The sequence below is a fragment of the Moschus berezovskii genome, chromosome 19, assembly GCF_049115385.1.
Source record: "Moschus berezovskii isolate FMDL1 chromosome 19, NW_MosBer_1.0, whole genome shotgun sequence".
NCBI classification, from domain to species: domain Eukaryota; kingdom Metazoa; phylum Chordata; class Mammalia; order Artiodactyla; family Moschidae; genus Moschus; species Moschus berezovskii.
Genome location: NC_142478.1, coordinates 2,323,147 through 2,341,175, shown reverse-complemented (window position 1 = coordinate 2,341,175; position 18,029 = coordinate 2,323,147). Strand labels below are relative to the sequence as shown.

The 18,029-nt window shown below is 40.0% G+C and overlaps 1 protein-coding gene across 5 annotated transcripts in view; it reads right to left on the bottom strand.

The window, feature by feature from the left end:
- The window catches only part of KLHL2 (kelch like family member 2), a 167,614-nt gene that overhangs the window by 123,640 nt on the left and 25,945 nt on the right, over nt 1–18,029 (bottom strand). For 4 of the 5 annotated variants that reach the window (XM_088827900.1, XM_055405729.2, XM_055405730.2 and 1 more), the window contains one exon: nt 1,332–1,438. In XM_088827900.1, coding sequence (XP_088684026.1) covers nt 1,332–1,421 — 90 coding nt within the window. In that variant the 5' untranslated portion in view covers nt 1,422–1,438. Of the gene's footprint in view, nt 1–1,331; nt 1,439–18,029 lie in introns of those variants that run through there. The other variant, XM_088827898.1, reaches the window with a different exon arrangement.

The window sequence follows — 18,029 nt, the reverse complement described above, 5'->3', positions numbered from 1 at the left end:
AATGAAATCTTACCATTTGCAACAACATGTATATACCTAGAGGATATCATGCTAAGTGAAATAAGTCAAACAGACACTAAAAATACTACATGATTTCATATGTGAAATCAAAGATAACCAAACAAAACAAAGTGAAAACAGAATCAACAAACATGGAGAACAAACAGGCGACTGACACAGGAGAGTACGGTGGAAAGGGGGAGAACTAGGTGAATAGTTAAGTGATACAAACCTATATTTATGAAAAGAATAAAGTCATGGGGATGTAATACACAACATAAAGACAGTAATATTATAATAACTCTGTATGGGGATACGTGGTTAAAGGACATACATAGTAATCATCTGACCGTTTCATAAAGCATGCAAGTGTCAAATCATTAAACAGTGCTCTTGAAACAAAATATTGTACATCAACTGTATTTTTTTTAAAGGGTTTAAAGACAGAAAAATGAATTTAAAGGCTTCCAGTGTGGCATGACTAAACTGCTTTTTTGCCCAAAATACTAAAATTATTCTATGTATTTTTATAACTAAGTATCCACTCTATTTTCTTATATTTCTGAATCAAAGGCATTTACTAAACATTTATTTGTTCATTATAAACACTGATGAGGCAAATGTGAAAATCATTTGAAGAAATGCAGAATAGTAAAAGCAATTTACTTTCATCAAAATAAGAAAGTGCTAAAAGCTCTTATAAACTGCAAGAAGGCAAACTTATCCGATATATGCAAATATAAATGCAAAAGGGGAAGGCCGAGCATAAACTTGTATGTAATGTACACACATATGTATACAACATGATAACAATAATGAAAAACAAAGATGAAGAGTAATTTAAAAGAAAACAATAGCATTTTCTTCTACTACAATGCTTAATTTCATAACAATAAAATGTTAATAAGAAAAGAAAATGTGGGACTTCCCTGGTGGCACAGTGGTAAGCATCTGCATGTCAATACAGAAGACAAGGGTTTGATCCCTGGTGCGGGAAGATTCCACACATTATGGAGCAACTAAGCTCATGTGCCACAATTATTGAGCCTATGCTCTAGAGCCTGCGAGCTCCACCCACTGAGCCTGTGTGCGGCGACTACTGAAGCCCGTGTGCCTAGAACCTGTGCTCTGCAACCAGAGAAGCCATCACAATGAAATGCCCGTCACTGCAATGAAAGCAGCCCCTTCTCTCCACAACCAGAGAAAGCCCTCACAAGGCAAGGAAGACTGAGTGCAGCCACAAATAAGTAAATATAAAAAAAGAAAATGTGTAATGAAAAGCCCAAATCTGTATACATTTTATAAACGTCCATAACTAAAACATTTCATACCTGTAAACATGGCATGGAAGTAAGGACTACAGGCAGCCAGCACCACTCTATGAGCAGAAATTTCCATGTCTTCAGCCACAATTGTGACATCACACAGCAAATTCTGACTGTTTACAAGAGAGAAAGAAAAAATGTAAGTGATAACAACAGTAAATATATTGAACATCCTACGCAAAACTTTTACAGTGAAAGCCCAATTTTCTGAAGACTTAACTGTCATCCTTAAAAATGAGTTCCCAAACATGGAGCACAAATAAAACAGCCATGATGTAGGCCAACATGCCTTTACCCTCATTCAGAATTTTGCTTTTGTTATCTCAACCTAATGAAAGTTACTGGCAGCAAATTATCAATGGAGTATGAAGGGGAAGTTCTTTGTATTAAGAACTGCATCAGCAGAAGTGGCAGATGGTGATATGACACTAAGACAAGACAAAATAAAACACACACAGAAAACTAAATTGGGTCAAAGTACCAAAACTATACAGACACAGAAAATGTCCTGGGTCATGAAGCATAGGTAAAGTTATATTCAACTACTTGCTGCATCAAAGGCATTTGAGCATTTGAAGTTTAACTTAATCAGAACATTTTCCAGTGCAAAACATCTCATTCTTCAAAGTCAGAAAATGTTATCACACATAAAATTAAAAAGGATTTTGTTACCTTAAAAGTTATTCAATACATATAATTATACTTCCAGTTCTAAAATATCCATTTTAATGCATTCAAAAACATGCAGTAAACACTTTTCACAAGCTATATAAGCTGCTAGATGAGACGCTCCAGCTAAATAAGAATGTCACAGAATATCTTTTGGGGAAAAAACTTTGCTGGCACTAATTTCAGAAAAAAGAAGAGGACTCCATCAACCTTACGTCATTAATGACTGAAACAAGGTGTGATAAGCCCAAAGTCCTTTTGCACCTCAAATATCCTGACACTGAATTCATGAGTTTAGTGTACTTAGGTGACACTGGGCCTCCTGCTCAAATATCCCCATTCCCCACAAGGGTGCCTACCAGCGTCTGCAATTTCTAATAGCTTACAAGAAACATTTTCACAGGAGCTTAACCCAGTCCTTGAGTGTTCCATTTTCCCACACCACTTTCAAACTTTTTTCTGTGCTGTGTTGCATGTGCTCAGTCGATTCAGTCGTTTTCAACTCTTTGCAACCCTATGGACTGTAGACCACCAGGCTCCTCTGTCCATGGGATTATCTCAGCAAGAGTAGCGGAGTAGGTTGCCATTTCCTCCTCCAGGGACTCTTTCCAATCTAGGGATCTAACCTGCGTCTCCTGCAGTTCCTGAACTGGCAGGTGGATTCTCTACCACTGAACCACCTGGGAAACCCTATTTCTGTGGCATTCACACCAAAACTTCTGAAGATCCTACCTATGCGTACTCACATTCCCTCCAAGTCTAGAAGAAACTGTAAGAAAAGGGGCCAACCCAGCTCCAGTGAGGACAGCATCCCAGTCATAAGCTTGCTGCGCCCTGTAAGCTGAAGCATGGGTTATGATGAGACATAAGGCAAGCTGCCTGTTAGGCTTCAGAAGTGACACATCCCTCTCTAAAATTCCTCCAGATCAATGTGGAAAACTGACAAAGTCCACAGAACACTCTGAGCAGTTAAAACCACTCTGCAATTCTATGATTCCATGGGTTCTCAAGTAAGCAGGAGGAAGTCAGTGGTTTTTCAGGAAGATGTTATGCAGGAGCTCTATCCACATGTATGATTTCACTTTGACCCTAATATCTTATGAGGTCCATGTTATTGTAATTTCTACCCTTAAAATGTACAGCTGGGGAAACCAAGGTAAAGATGAATAAGCAGTCTAAAGTCACCACTAGTGGCAATGCCAGGATTCAAATCTAAGGAGTCTGGTTTACAAAACCATCTAAAGCTATGTGATTTTAAGACTTGTTAAAGTTTGAATAAAACAGGGAATAGAAAGTATAAACAACAGCCATTTTTTATTAGACATACTATACACCAGATACGATGCAGAATTCTATATATAGTTTACAAAAGGCCCAGTTTTAATGGGTTTTTAGCACTACCACTAGAACAGAAAAACCAAATTCAACAAAGCACTGCAAGATCTTCTCTGCCCTTAAGGAGACTAGCAGAAAGGTCTGACAGTGCAAGGATTACAGAACAAAGTAGAAAGTGCCAGAGTAAAGATGCTAGGAGAACAGGGGAGCATCTAAATCAGACTTGGGATCAGAAAAGGCACACTGCAGCTACTGCACTTAGCTGAGTTCTAATCACAGATAAGTGTTACCTGGATGGAGAGGAGCAAGAGAATCCCACACAGAGAGAAGAACAGATGCTGCTGGACAGAGACCTGAAGGAGCAAAGTACAGCGGGGCATGTGGCACAGAAAGAGCACGTGAGCAGAAGAGGGATGCTGGGTGAGCAGAGCCATCCAGGTTTCCACCATGACCATCGGCACACAGCTCAAACCTGAGTCAACTGCACCTTCATGTCTTTTCTCCTTTTGTCAAAAATCCTTCCTAGTGCTCTAGTTTCAAGATGGAACTTAATGGAATTACACTGAACACCTCAAAATCACATAATTACATTCAGCTTCAATTATAATTACTCATTGATCCAAACCTTTTATCACATAATTATCTTGGCCTTACTGGATAATTGGTAAGGTAATTAATATGTTAGTCTCTCAGTTGTATCCAACTTTTCAACCCAATGGAGTATAGCCCACCAGGCTCCTCTGTCCATGGAATTCTTCAGGAAAAAATACTGGAGTGGATAGCCATTCCCTTTTCCAGGGGATCTTCCTGACCCAGGGATCAAACTGAGTCTCCTGCATGGCAGGCAGATACATTACCATCAGAGCCACCAAGGTATAGTACTGGCTTATTCAGTTCAGTTCAGTTCAGTCACTCAGTTGTGACCGACTCTTTGTGACCCCATGAATCACAGCACGCCAGGCCTCCCTGTCCATCACCAACTCCTGGAGTTCACTCAAACTCATGTCCATCGAGCAGGTGATGCCATCCAGCCATCTCATTCTCTGTCATCCCCTTCTCCTCCTGCCTCCAATCCTTCCCAGCATCAGAGTCTTTTCCAGTGAGTCAACTCGTCGCATGAGGTGGCCAAAGTATTGGAGTTTCAGCTTTAGCATCAGTCCCTACAAGGAACACCCAGATCGATCTCCCCCAGAATGGACTGGTTGGATCTCCTTACAGTCCAACAGACTCTCAAGAGTCTTCTCCAGCACCACAGTTCAAAAGCATCAATTCTTCGGCGATCAGCTTTCTTCACAGTCCAACTCTCACATCCATACATGACCACTGAAAAAACCATAGCCTTGACTAGACGGACCTTTGTTGGCAAAGTAATGTCCCTGCTTTTCAATATACTATCTAGGTTGGTCATAACTTTCCTTCAGAGGAGCAAGCGTCTTTTAATTTCATGGCTGCAATCAGCATCCGCAGTGATTTTGGAGCTGATGTTAATTAACTAATAAGATTAAAAACAAAGGCAAACCAGTATGAAGTCACACCCTGGGATAGGTCACATGGAGTATAATGCCACATTATAGATCAAAGACATTCTTAGTTTTAGTATTCAATTCCAGCAATAACATATTTTTAAAACAGTACTTGTAGACAAGAGAGATTTGACCAATCTTCCTGTCATTTGGCCAGTTTGTGTCTACTGACCATGGCCCTTACCTTTTCAAGTGTGCATGCTCACAAGAAGTTGAATGATTTTGGATGAGAAGAGAGCTACAAATAAAAGCCAGCAATAAAAATAACAGAAATTTGTTTTAGCCGCCCATACCCAAAGTACACATGATGAGTTCATATTTCTACTATGTGAAATCTAATGAGGCAATTGACTATAAAAATTAAAGTCTTTCAGAATGAAGGTATAAATAAAGTTGCTAATTAGCAAAATCTGCATTTATTCACTCATTCATCAAATATCTAAGGTGTATATAGGGCATCAAGGACAATGTCAGTTTACCACAATAAATAAGACAATGCCCATGATAGTAAGGAATCTACCCTGGAGGCTGGGAAAGAGACAAGCTTACAAAATGAATTGACAGCTATTAGGGCAAGTGTAGGAGGTTGGAGTACACTGCACACAGGCCAAGCCCTAACACAGAGGAAAGCTTTGGAAAGAGAATAACTTCTAAGCTCAAGTCTGGAGAAGAAAAGGGGTTACACAGGCCTCATATGAAACTCAGATGACACCGAAAGAAGATAGGCACTCATCTCCCAAGTGAAACATCATAACAATTGGTCCTTCTCAGGAAAAAAACTCCTTTGAAAATAAACCATACCCAAATATATCAACACACTCTTTGGTTTTCAGGTGTCAAAGGTGTGAATTCCATTTCTGTATATACAGAAGCCTTCCCTAACCATCGGGAAGGCATTCCAAGACCTCCAGTGGATCCGTGAATGCGCAGACAGCACTGAAACCTGTATATATTGTTATTTCCCATATATATACCCATGATACAGTTTAATTGATAAATTAAGCATAGTAAAAGATTAACTACAGTAATAATAAAACAGAACAATAACAATCCTGTAATAAAAGTTATGTGAATGTACTCTTGCTCTCTCAAAATATCTTACTATACAAATTTAATGTGTTTTCCATCTTAACTGAGCAATTATCATGCCCTGTGGCTATAACTTTCACAGTTTGAGGTGTGACAGCAAAATTAGCACAAATTTCTTTTTCGTATTTCACAATTTCACAGATGGAGGGTTCATTCTTACCACAGATCTTAGCAACTTCAGCATATGATGTTTTTTTCTTCTCTTAAGTCAAGAACATTTACACTTTTCACTTAAAGGAAGTACTTGACAGCTTACCTTTGGCATTTCTGAATTGCCAGCATCATTTCTCCTGCACTTGGGGCCATTATGAAGTAAAATAAGGGTCACTTGAACACAAGCACTGCAACAGTCAACTTAATAACCAAGAGAGCTGCTGAGTGACTAATGGCTGAGACACACTGGACACAGCGGTGAGTCCTGTCTCAAGCTGGAGAGAGCAGGACAACGCCGTCACACTACCAGAATGGTGCTCAATTTAAAACTTATGAATTTTATTTCTGGAATCTTCCATTTAATATTTTCAAACTGTAGCTGACCAAGGTAACCGAAACCTTGGATAAGGGGGGACAAATGTGTATCTTCTTAAAGTTAGAATGAGCCATTAGGCTCTGAGGTATCTAAAATAACTGGTAGTTTCAGGAAACAAGAATTTACTTTCTATTGGAGGTGGGGGAGGTGAGATAGAAAAATAAGCTGTTTTAAAAATGAAAGGCAGGCCGCCGCAGGCCGGCCGGCCATGCTCATCACGCTGTGATACCTGTACCTGTGGGCGCGCCAGGGGCGCGGGCCGGCCGCACTCGTGTGCGCCACGGTGCAGCGGCTGCGCTCCTCGCGCTGCTCCTTCACCTTCTGCAGCGCGGCCGCGCCGCCCCGGGGCGCCCGCGTGTGCCTGAGCCGCGGCGGCAGGGTCTTCTGTGTCGGCGAGAGCCAGTCCATTGATGACTTAAACAAATGGGCCCTGTTCCTGGATTCTCCTTTTATACTTGAAGCAGAGCACATTGCCTTTGTGACAGAGAGCATTTCGGTGCAAGCTGAGAATTTACAGAGACCAGCATCCTCTTCGGAAACTACTGCTTCTGCTGGCGTCTGGGCTGAGTCCTTCCTGCCAGTGGCGTGAACGATCCAGGAGGCGTTTTGCTGAAGACACCCATGACCATTGGACCTCCATCTCACAACACTGTCTTGAAGACATTGTGTTGGGATGAATGAAAACGAAGAGAGAAATAAGACTGGAAATAACTGACTAGAACTCAAGGTGGATGGAAATAAGAGTTACCAGATAGGAAAAAGTAAAGGAGAGCAGAACCTCTCCTGTTTGGGGTTCAGGAGGGATTTAGAGTTTTGCAGGTGGTGGTCGCACAGTAACCTAGTGTGCTAGGACAGTTCACTTTTGTCCCGCCAGTTCTTACTGTTTATCAAACTTTATATATACTTAGGATAATAATCATACGATTTATTGAGCCCCGGCTTGGTGTTTTATTACCTCTAGTGCTTACAGTTTTATAAGATATTATGACCACCTGACTCGCCTCTTGAGAAACCTGTATGCAGGTCAGAAAGCAACAGTTAGAACTGGACATGGAACAACAGACTGGTTCCAAATAGGAAAAGGAGTACGTCAAGGCTGTATATTGTCACCCTGCTTATTTAACTTCTATGCAGAGTACATCATGAGGAACGCTGGGCTGGAAGAAGCACAAGCCGGAATCAAGATTGCCAGGAAAAATATCAATAACCTCAGAAATGCAGATGACACTATCCTTATGGCAGAAAGTGAATAGGAAGTCAAAAGCCTCTTGATGAAAGTGAAAGAGGAGAGTGAAAAGGTTGGCTTGAAGCTCAACCATTCAGAAAACGAAGATCATGGCATCTGGTCCCATCACTTCATGGGAAATAGATGGGGAAACGGTGGAAACAGTGTCAGACTTTATTTTTGGGGGCTCCAAAATCACTGCGGATGCTGATTGCAGCCATGAAATTAAAAGACGCTTACTCCTTGGAAGGAAAGTTATGACCAACCTAGATAGCATATTGAAAAGCAGAGACATTACTTTGCCAACAAAGGTCCGTCTATTCAAGGCTATGGTTTTTCCAGTGGTCATGTATGGATGTGAGAGTTGGACTGTGAAGAAAGCTGATCGCCAAAGAATTGATGCTTTTGAACTGTGGTGTTGGAGAAGACTCTTGAGAGTCCCTTGGACTTCAAGGAGATCCAGCCAGTCCATTCTAAAGGAGATCAATCCTGGGTGTTCATTGGAAGGACTGATGCTAAAGCTGAAACTGCAATACTTTGGCCACCTCATGCGACGAGTTGACTCACTGGAAAAGACTCTGATGCTTGGCGGGATTGGGGGCGGGAGAAGAAGGGGACGACCGAGAATGAGATGGCTGGATGGCATCACCGACTCGATGGACATGTGTTTGACTGAACTCCGGGAGTTGGTGATGGACAGGGAGGCCTGGCGTGCTGTGATTCATGGGGTTGCAAAGAGTCGGACACGATTGAGAGACTGAACTGAACTAAATTGATGGTCATTTTTAAAGAGAAGAAAATCGAAGTTATATGATTAAAGGTTGAAGTTGTTTTTGTTTTTTTGACATGAAAAAAATAAAAATATTAAAAATAAATAAAAATGAAAGGCAACCTGACCTCTGACTTAAATCAGTCATATTTAACCAAACCTCCTATAACTGATAATGTCGTTCAACATACAAGCGAGATGCAACCTAGCTAAAATGTCAATAATCTTGAAGAGCAACACAACTCCATAACAAGTGGTACCACCACCACCGTTTTCCCCTTAAACCGCGATGGTTCGAATGGAAATCTCTGTAGCAGTGAAGCACGAGGAAAACTAGCTGCTGGTTCACCACCACATTCAGAGTCCTGAAAAGCAGCAGAGATTGTACCTGCTGAGATTTCAAAGCAAAGTAAGAAAGGATAATGGCCAACTACGGTCAGGGATTTAGAAAGTGCCTTAAACAAGCAAAGGATCCCAGAATAGAGAATTTCACATAAAAACACAAGAGCAGAATGACAGGGAAAAGAGATAAAACAGAGTCATAAGAAGATGTGGCAAGAAGCACATTACTGAGTATTTGTAGAGAAGGGAAGGTAAAGAATCCAGATTTAAGGACTTCTAAGAATACTTTGTCACAGTTAAGAGGGGGAAAAAAAAACACCAATAATTGGAAATAAAGTGAAAGAAGATATGAGTAATGGAGAAAAGATAACAGGGATGAAGCAGAGTGGAAACATGAGGATTTTACAGAGAGGAAACAGTAATGGTAGAAGTGAGTTTCTGAACATGTGTGATGAAAACGCAACTACGCACAGAAAAAGGAAAATATGTACAAGGAAAACAACTTCACTAAAAATTATTTTAAAAATCTGATGAAATAAAATATGAGCTAGATATTCTTGCTGTTATTGTTGCTGCTGTTCAGTCATTAAGCTGTAACCAACTCTTTGCAACCTCATAGACTGCAGCACACTAGGCTCCTCTGTCCTCCATTATCTCTGGGAGTTTGCTCAAATTCCTGTTCACTGAGTCAGTGATGCTATCTAACTTTCTCATTCTCTGCTGCCCCTTTCCTTTTGCCTTCACATTTCCCAGCATCAGGGTCTTTTCCAATGAGTATACCTCATTGGAAAATGAGAGTGAAGAGCAATTAGTAATAGCTCCAGAAAAGATGAAGCAGCTGGGCCAAAGCAGAAATAAAGCTCAGCTGTGGATGGGCCTGGTGGTGAAAGGAAAGTTGATGCTATAGAGAACAATACTGTATAAGAACCTGGAATGTTAGGTCCATGAATCAAGGTCCATAAATTGGACATGGTCAAACAGGAAATGGCAAGAGTGAACATTGACATCTTAGAAATCAGTGAACTGAAATGGATGGGAAAAGGCAAATTTAATTCAGATGACAACTGTATCTACTACTGGCAGCAAGAAATGGAGTAGCCCTTGTAGTCAACAGGAGAGTAGGAAATGCAGTACTTGAGTGCAATCTCAAAAATGACAGAATTACCTTGGTTCATTTCCAAGGCAATCATTCAGCATCACAGTAATCCAAGTTTGTGTCCCAACCACTGATGCTTAAGCAGCTTAAGTTGACTGGTTCTATGAAGATCTACAATGCTATCTAGAACTCACACCCAAAAATATGTACTTTTCATTTTAGGGGATTGTTATACAAAAGTAGGAAGTCAAGAGATAACCAGAACAGGCAAGTTTGACCTCAGAGTACAAAATGAAGCAAAGCAAAAGCTAATACAGTTTTGTTAAGAGAACATGCTGGTCACAGCAAATATCTTCTTCAACAACTCAAGAGATGACTACACATGGACATCACCAGATGGTTAATACTGAAATCAGATTGACTCTACTCTTTGCAGCTGAAGATGGAGAACCTCTATACAGTCTGCAAAAAGACGACCTGGGGCTGACTGTAGCTCAGATCATGAGCTCCTTATTGCAAAATTGAGATTTAAGTTGAAGAAAGTTGGGAAAACCACTTGGGCATTCAAATATGACCTAAATCAAATCACTTATGATTATACAGGAGAGTTAATGAATAGATGCAAAGTGATTAGATCTGGTAGACAAAGAGTGGCTGAAGAACTGTGGACGGAGATTCATAATACTGTACAGGAGGCAGTGACCAAAACCATCCCAAAGAAAAAGAAATGCAAGAAGGCAGAGTGGTTGTCTGAGACGTCTGTACAGATAGCTGAGAAAAAAAGTGAAAGTCAAGGAGAAAGGGAAGGATATTCCCAACTGAATGCAGAGTTCTAGAGAAGAGCAAGGAGAAATAAAAAGACCTTCTTAGCAAACAATGCAAAGAAATAGAGGAAAACAACAGGGTGCAGAAGACGAGAGATCTCTTTAAGAAAACTGGAAATATCAAGGGAACATTCGTATAAGAATGGGTACAATAAAGGATAGAAACAGTAAGGGAACTATCAAGCAGAAGAGAATAAGAAGTGGTGATGAATACACAGAAGAACTATACAAAAAATGTCTTAATGACATGGGTAACCACTATGGTGTGGTCACTCACCTAGAGCTGGACATCCTGGAGTATGAAGTCAAGTGGGCCCTAGGAAGCATTACTATAAAGCTAGTGGAGGTGACAAAATTCCAGCTGAGCTATTTAAAATCCCAAGAGTTGATACTGTTAAAGTACTGTACTCAGTATATCAGCAGATTTGGAAAGCTCAGCAGTGGCCTCAGGACTGGAAAATTTCAGTTTTCATTTCAATCACAAAGAAGGACAATGACAAAGAATGTTCCAACTACTGTATAATTGTGCTCATTTCACATGCTAGCAAGGTTAAGCTCAAAATCCTTCAAGCTAATCTTCAACAGTACTTGAAATGAGAAATTCCAGATGTACAAACTGGGTTTAGAAAAGGCAGAGGAACTAGAGATTAAATTGCCAACATTTGTTGAATCATGGAGAAATCAAGGGAATTCCAGAAAAACATCTGCTTCTGCTTTATTGACTATGCCAAAGCTTTTGACTGTACGGATCACAACAAACTGTGTGACATTCTTAAAGAGATGGGAGTACCAGACCAACTTATCTGTCTCCCGAGAAACCTGTATGTAGGACAAAAAATAACAGATGGAACCACTGACTGATTTAAAATTGGAAAAGGAGTATAAGAAGACTGTGTATTGTCACCCTGCTTATTTAACTTACATGCAGAATTCATTACATGAAATCCCAGACTGGAAGAAGCATAAGCTGGAATCAAGATTGCCAGGAGAAATATCAACAATCTCAGATAGGCAGGTGATACCACTCTAAAGGCAGAAAGTGAGGCCAAACTAAAGTACCTCTTGATGAAGGTGAAAGAGGAGAGTGAAAAAGCTGACTTGAAGCTCAGCATTCAAAAAACTTAGATCATGGTATCCGGGCCCATCATTTCATGGCATCTCCTTCCTCCTCATGTGAAGATGTGAAGAATGGATGGTAGTGAGTGAATTTGCTTCTGTTTTTGTCTTCTCTTTTGTGGCACTGTTGATTGCCCACCAGCATGCTTTGATATGTTTAATGATTCTATCCATAGTCAATAAATACCACCTAATAGAAAATCTATCACAAGAGCTTAAGATATACTGTAGAAGATTATAAGCTAAATTGAGACTGTTAGCTTCAAAATGTCTCTTCAGTTCAGTTCAGTCACTCAGTCATGTCCGACTCTCTGCGACCCCATGAATCACAGCACGCCAGGCCTCCCTGTCCATCACCAACTCCCAGAGTTCACTCAAACTCATCCACAGAGTCGGTGATGCCATCCAGCCATCTCATTCTCGGTCGTCCCCTTCTCCTCCTGCCCCCAACCTTTCCCAGCATCAGAGTCTTTTCCAGTAAGTCAACTCGTCACATGAGGTGGCCAAAGTATTGCAGTTTCAGCTTTAGCATCAGTCCTTCCAATGAACACCCAGGATTGATCTCGTTTAGAACAGACAGGTTGGATCTCCTTGCAGTACAAGGGACTCTCAATTTTCTTAAATGAGTTTGCTTGGGTTAGGGCTTTTCCCAACTGCACTATCCTTCAAGGAATGTTTTATATTCTACATTAGTACAACATGAAAACGAAGCTGATAATGTTTTACTATAGAAACATATGTATATATACACACACATATAAGTTAGGAATAAAAAAAAATTCACACCCTGTGCAATTTCCTAAAACCTTTTAAAAAACAGTAATATGCAATATAAAGCTATGAAGTGAAAGAAAGCCAGCCTCATTTCAGTTTATTGTTTAAATCACTTGCGACCTAAGAAACAAAGTTCAGTTCAGTTCAGTCGCTCAGTCATGTCCAACTCTTTGTGACCCCTTGAATCACAGAACGCCAGCCCTCCTTGTCCATCACCAACTCCCGGAGTTCACTCAAACTCATGTCCATAGAGTCGGTGATACCATCCGGCCATCTCATTCTCTGTCGTCCCCTTCTCCTCCCGCCCCCAATCCTTCCCAGCATCAGTCTTTTCCAATGAGTCAACTTGTTGCATGAGGTGGCCAAAGTACTGCAGTTTCAGCTTTAGCATCAGTCCTTCCAATGAACACCCAGGATTGATCTCCTTTAGAATGGACTGGTTGGATCTCCTTGCAGTCCAAGGGACTCTCAAAGAGTCTTCTCCAGCACCACAGTCCAAAAGCATCAATTCTTCAGTGCGCAGCTGTCTTCACAGTCCAACTCTCACATCCATACATGACCACTGGAAAAACCATAGCCTTGACTAGACGGACTTTGGTATTACTTTGCCAACCAAAAGAAACAAAGTACAAATAACCAAAGAAGAGCCACAACTCAGTGTTTTCATAGATGCAAGACAGATACAATCCTAGTAGTGATCTGTGTCCAGGATGTCCAAAGTCCTAAGGGAAAACTACAATAAGCAATCCCTTAAGGCAGACCTCAGGCTGTTATGTTTATCCTATCTTTTAGAATGTAAAAATGCTATTATAACTGAACAACTAAATATTTACAACTTCTGTGTGATATACAGGCAAACATTCAAATTGCTTCAATGAATGAAGCAATGAAACTTTACTAAAAAGTTTCAACTCCTAAATGTAACTTAAGGATCAATATTTGTTGCTGTTATTTAGTCGCCAAGTCATGTCCAACTGTTTTGAGACCCCAAGGACTATAGCTCACCTGGCTCTTCTGTCCATGAGATTTCCCAGGCAAGAATACTGGAGTAGATTACCATTTTCTCCTCCAATGGATCTTCTTGATTCAAGGATCAAACCCACATCTCCTGCTTAGCAGGCGGATTCTTTACCACTGAGCCACCACGGAGGCCCAAGGATCTATATTAGCTTCCTTCTTAACAAATAATAGGTTGGCTCCCGCTAATACTCTTTGCAACTTTTAAAACGCAAGTCCAGTCTCATCCCATATCATAGAAGACAGTCATTTTTGCTTTCTTTATTTTAAATGCAAAACGTTAAATCTGAGAGTTCTCTTCTGGTTACCTAGAAAAGCTCATGGTGTAATGTCCTCAAGTAAAGGTGTACTGGGGACACAGCCTGTTTCTCTGTCTACTCTGTAGGCCCAACACACTCTGTTGCATACGTTAAGCACTCTGTAAAGGTTTACTGCTTTGCTTTTGAAAATGTTAGTGTGTTAGTGCTTTGGAAAACTCCTACCTTTGCCAAGCCATGCCTAGGAAATGTACAGAGCTGACTTCCCCACCAGAGATGTGCTGCTGTACCAGACTCACGTTTCACTACACTGAGAGGCTGTTCCTCTGACATCACTAGCTTTACAATGCTACACCCTTTCTCAGAAACCTTCACTGATTCCCTTGGAATTAAGTCCCAATAAATCACCATTTAAGCCTGCCATAATTTTGACCTTTTCTACAGGCTCCCCAGCATGAACTCTTTTCTGATGCACTTTACCAAACAAGATACATTTGGCCCTTTCCTAGTTTGTGCAATTATCTAGACCAGGAACTGCCTTTCCTCTCCAGTACTTTTTATGAATCCTACTGCACCCTTATCAGGCCCAGCCAAGATCACTTCTGTGAATTTCTCTTGTGAGAACCCTCTTCAGAACCCACATTTTGCACAGTCTTCCACCACCTCATTCTCTTCTCTGTATCTCCTGCACAAAGGGCATGGGCAATGTCAGATGCTGGCTCTTCTGGCTCCCAAACAGTCTTCCAGGCATGCTAGCTGACTTCAGAGGAGAACTAGGTATCTTTAAGTACTTGTTGAATACACTGTTTAGAAGTGACCACAGGGTTTTTAAACAAAATAACTGCGAGTTATTCAAGCTCATATTGAGATAGGACATAGAACTATATCTGAGCCTCTGAAGTAAAAGAAATGAAAAACTAAAGAAAAGGTAAAATTTCACTTTTATAAGATTAAATTACAATTCTTAAATTAAAATTCTATAACTTACTCCTGGTCCTATTTCCACAACCATACCTTATACCAAGTATAACTGGAAGAATAGTGAGTTGACTTTTACTTCTAAAACTTCACTTTCATCAGTCAAAGGTTCATAAAAACACCCTAGTGTACAGCTGATATTCTACCTATTAGAAGTAACAGCCCAAAAGCAGAATGGTGAGAACAAGAAGTTCTCCCTTCCCAGAAGTCAGGAAACTACTCTCAGCTACCCATTTCTGGCAGCAGGAAGTTGATACAAGAATAGAAAATGACTAAAGATTTTCAGCTGTACAAGCAATTGACCTCTTCAGAGTTTTTAAAGAATTACATAAAACTGGCAATAAGGGGTAAAAGAAAAGGGAATGGCATTAAAAAAAAAAAAAAATTTCTAAGGAGCCCCAAAGAGAGTTCATTTTTTAAAACACTAGTGGCCGGTGACTTCATTTAAATAATCCCTGTTGTGGACCTGGCAGTCAAGATTCAGCTATTCAAAGTTGATCTTTCTTTCTGAAAACCAGTATCAACTATTAGCTTATTTATATGCTATCTACTGAAATGGTACAACACAAAAAACAAAAGCATACTGTCCACAGCCACACAGTTCACCCCCAAAATGGGACAAACAACAGAATGAAGGGTAAAGCTAAATAATCCTTGAACGAGACAAGGGCACCATTCAACCTGCAGGGAAACAGGAGAAAAACCTCACAGAATGAGAAAATGTCAGGGAAACAACGAAACTTGGACTACATTCCATCTACTCCCCTCATATAGTTATGGCTCAATGAAGTAAAACAACTGGCAAGGCCAGAGTTTGTCCCAAAACTTGGGTCATCTTCCTCAGGGGAAGGTGAGCTAGGTATGGCCTTCCCTGTAGTTTAGTGAGTCAGACCTTTGTCAACAGGGGCCTACACACATGTAAGTGAAAAACCAGGCTACCAATCCCATAGGAACTGGGGGAAAGGTAAGAGGAATAGGCCTATTAAAAGTCAACCTTTACAGACTTTTCAAGAAAAAAATGTCTCAACACAACCAGACTATTTTTCTTATTTTTATTTCAATGTCACTTAATAACTACCACATTTTACATCCCAATAACTATTTTCCAACCAGACTGACTGAAACATCAGGGCCAGACCTGCTGGACCATTCCAACTATGTTTTCTCCCCAAAATTAAATGAAAACCTACCGATTGAAACTGATGTCAGAGCAGCACTAGGAAACAAATCAAATATCCAATATTCAGTTTAACTTTCCCTCATCTTTCTCTCTCCAATCCACTCTTCACCCAGCAGCCAGTGTTTTGTTCAAAATACATATCTGATCATGCCACATCCCTGCTTAAAACTCTACACTGTTTTTTTCCATGGCAACTCCTGATAAAGACCAAAATGCAGAAAGCTCTAAGAATGCTGGCCTTCACGAACTCACTCAGCCTCCTCTCTTGCCATGATACCCCACCCATCTGACTCCAGCTACCCATTAGTCCCCACAGGAGGCTGGCTCTCTCCCACCACAAGACTTGGATATTGCCATTACCTATGCCTAACTTCATTTCCTTGTTTCTCTTTTCCTTCTGATCACAGCACAATTATTCTTATTTTCTTAGGGAATATTTCCCTGACCACTGTTTATCTATCTTCACAGCCCTCACTGTAGCAGTTACTGCCATTAAAATTTGCAGTAAATTATCTGTATGATTGTTTCATTAATGCCTGCTTCCTACAATCAAACATAAGCCCTGTGAAGGCAGCAGCCATGTCTGTTTTGGCTCACCATTGTTATCTCCAACACCCAGCAGATGAATATTCATTGAATCATGAACTTAATCAAAGAAGAAGCAAACAAATGATGGAACAAAAGAAAGGATCGCCTTTCAAAACACAGCACAGAGATTAAAGGAAATTTTAAGTCATTCCCTTCTAAGCCCAAGCTTTCAAATATATGTGCTTTCACAAAGGAAATGATGGGAAAATATATACCTTTCACAAAATGCTAGGAAAATAATACCAAGACTGTTCATTCATATTTCAGTCTTCTAATGAAAAAAGCTACTCATTTTTCATTCAACACTTAAAGTCACTCTTTTCATTGCAGTGACTCAAGTATTTGAGAATATTTTAGCAATGCGCAGGTCACTACTGCCTAAAATCACTAACACTACCACCACTATCATTAAAGAGAGAGTTACATTTTTCTCTATCTAAAAACTTTCCCATATTTCATGTAATGGAGACAAGTAAGCAGGGGTAGAAAGACTGATATCAGAGAAAACAGACTTTAGAACAAAGCCTATAATAAAAGACAAATGATGGCATTATATAATAACAAAGAGATCATTACAAGAAAAGGATGTAATACTCATTAACATATATGCACCTAATACAGGAGCACTTAAATATATTAAGGAAATATTAACAGACACAAAGGGAGATATAATAATACAGTAACAGTAGGGGATTTTAACACCCAATTGGCATCAGTGGGTAGATCATCCAGACCAAAAAATCAATAAGGAAAGAGCAGTCTTAAATACCACATTGAATATAATGGGTATCTGAAAGACACTGCATCCAAAACACCAAAAGGCACATTCTTTTTAGTGCATTTAGAATGTTCTCCAGGATAGATAACATGCTAGGCCACAGAACAAGTCTTAAAACTCTGACAAGATACAAACCCAACCAAGCAATTGTTCTGACCATAACAGTGTGACACAAGAAATCAAATACACGGGGAAGGAGGTGGGAGGTATATTCAAGTGGGAGGGGACATGGGTAAACCCATTGCTGATTCATGCTGATGTTTGGCAGAAACCAACACAGTGCTATAAAGTAATTAGCTTTCAAATAAAAACAAATTTTTTAAAAAAGAAATCAAATCCAAAAGAAAAAATGTGAAAAGCACAAAAACATGGAGAGTAAACATGCTACTAAAAAAAAAAGAAAGAAAACCAATGAGTCAATAAAGAAATCAAAGAGGAAGTCAGAAAATACCTCAAGACAAATGAAAACGGAAACACAACTTCCCAAAATCTACAGAAGGCAGTAAAAGCAGTTTTAAGAGGGAAGTTTATGGTGATACACAGCTTACTCAAGAAAACAACCTAATCTACACCTAAAGGAATTAGAAAAAGAATTACAAAGCCCAAAGTCATAAG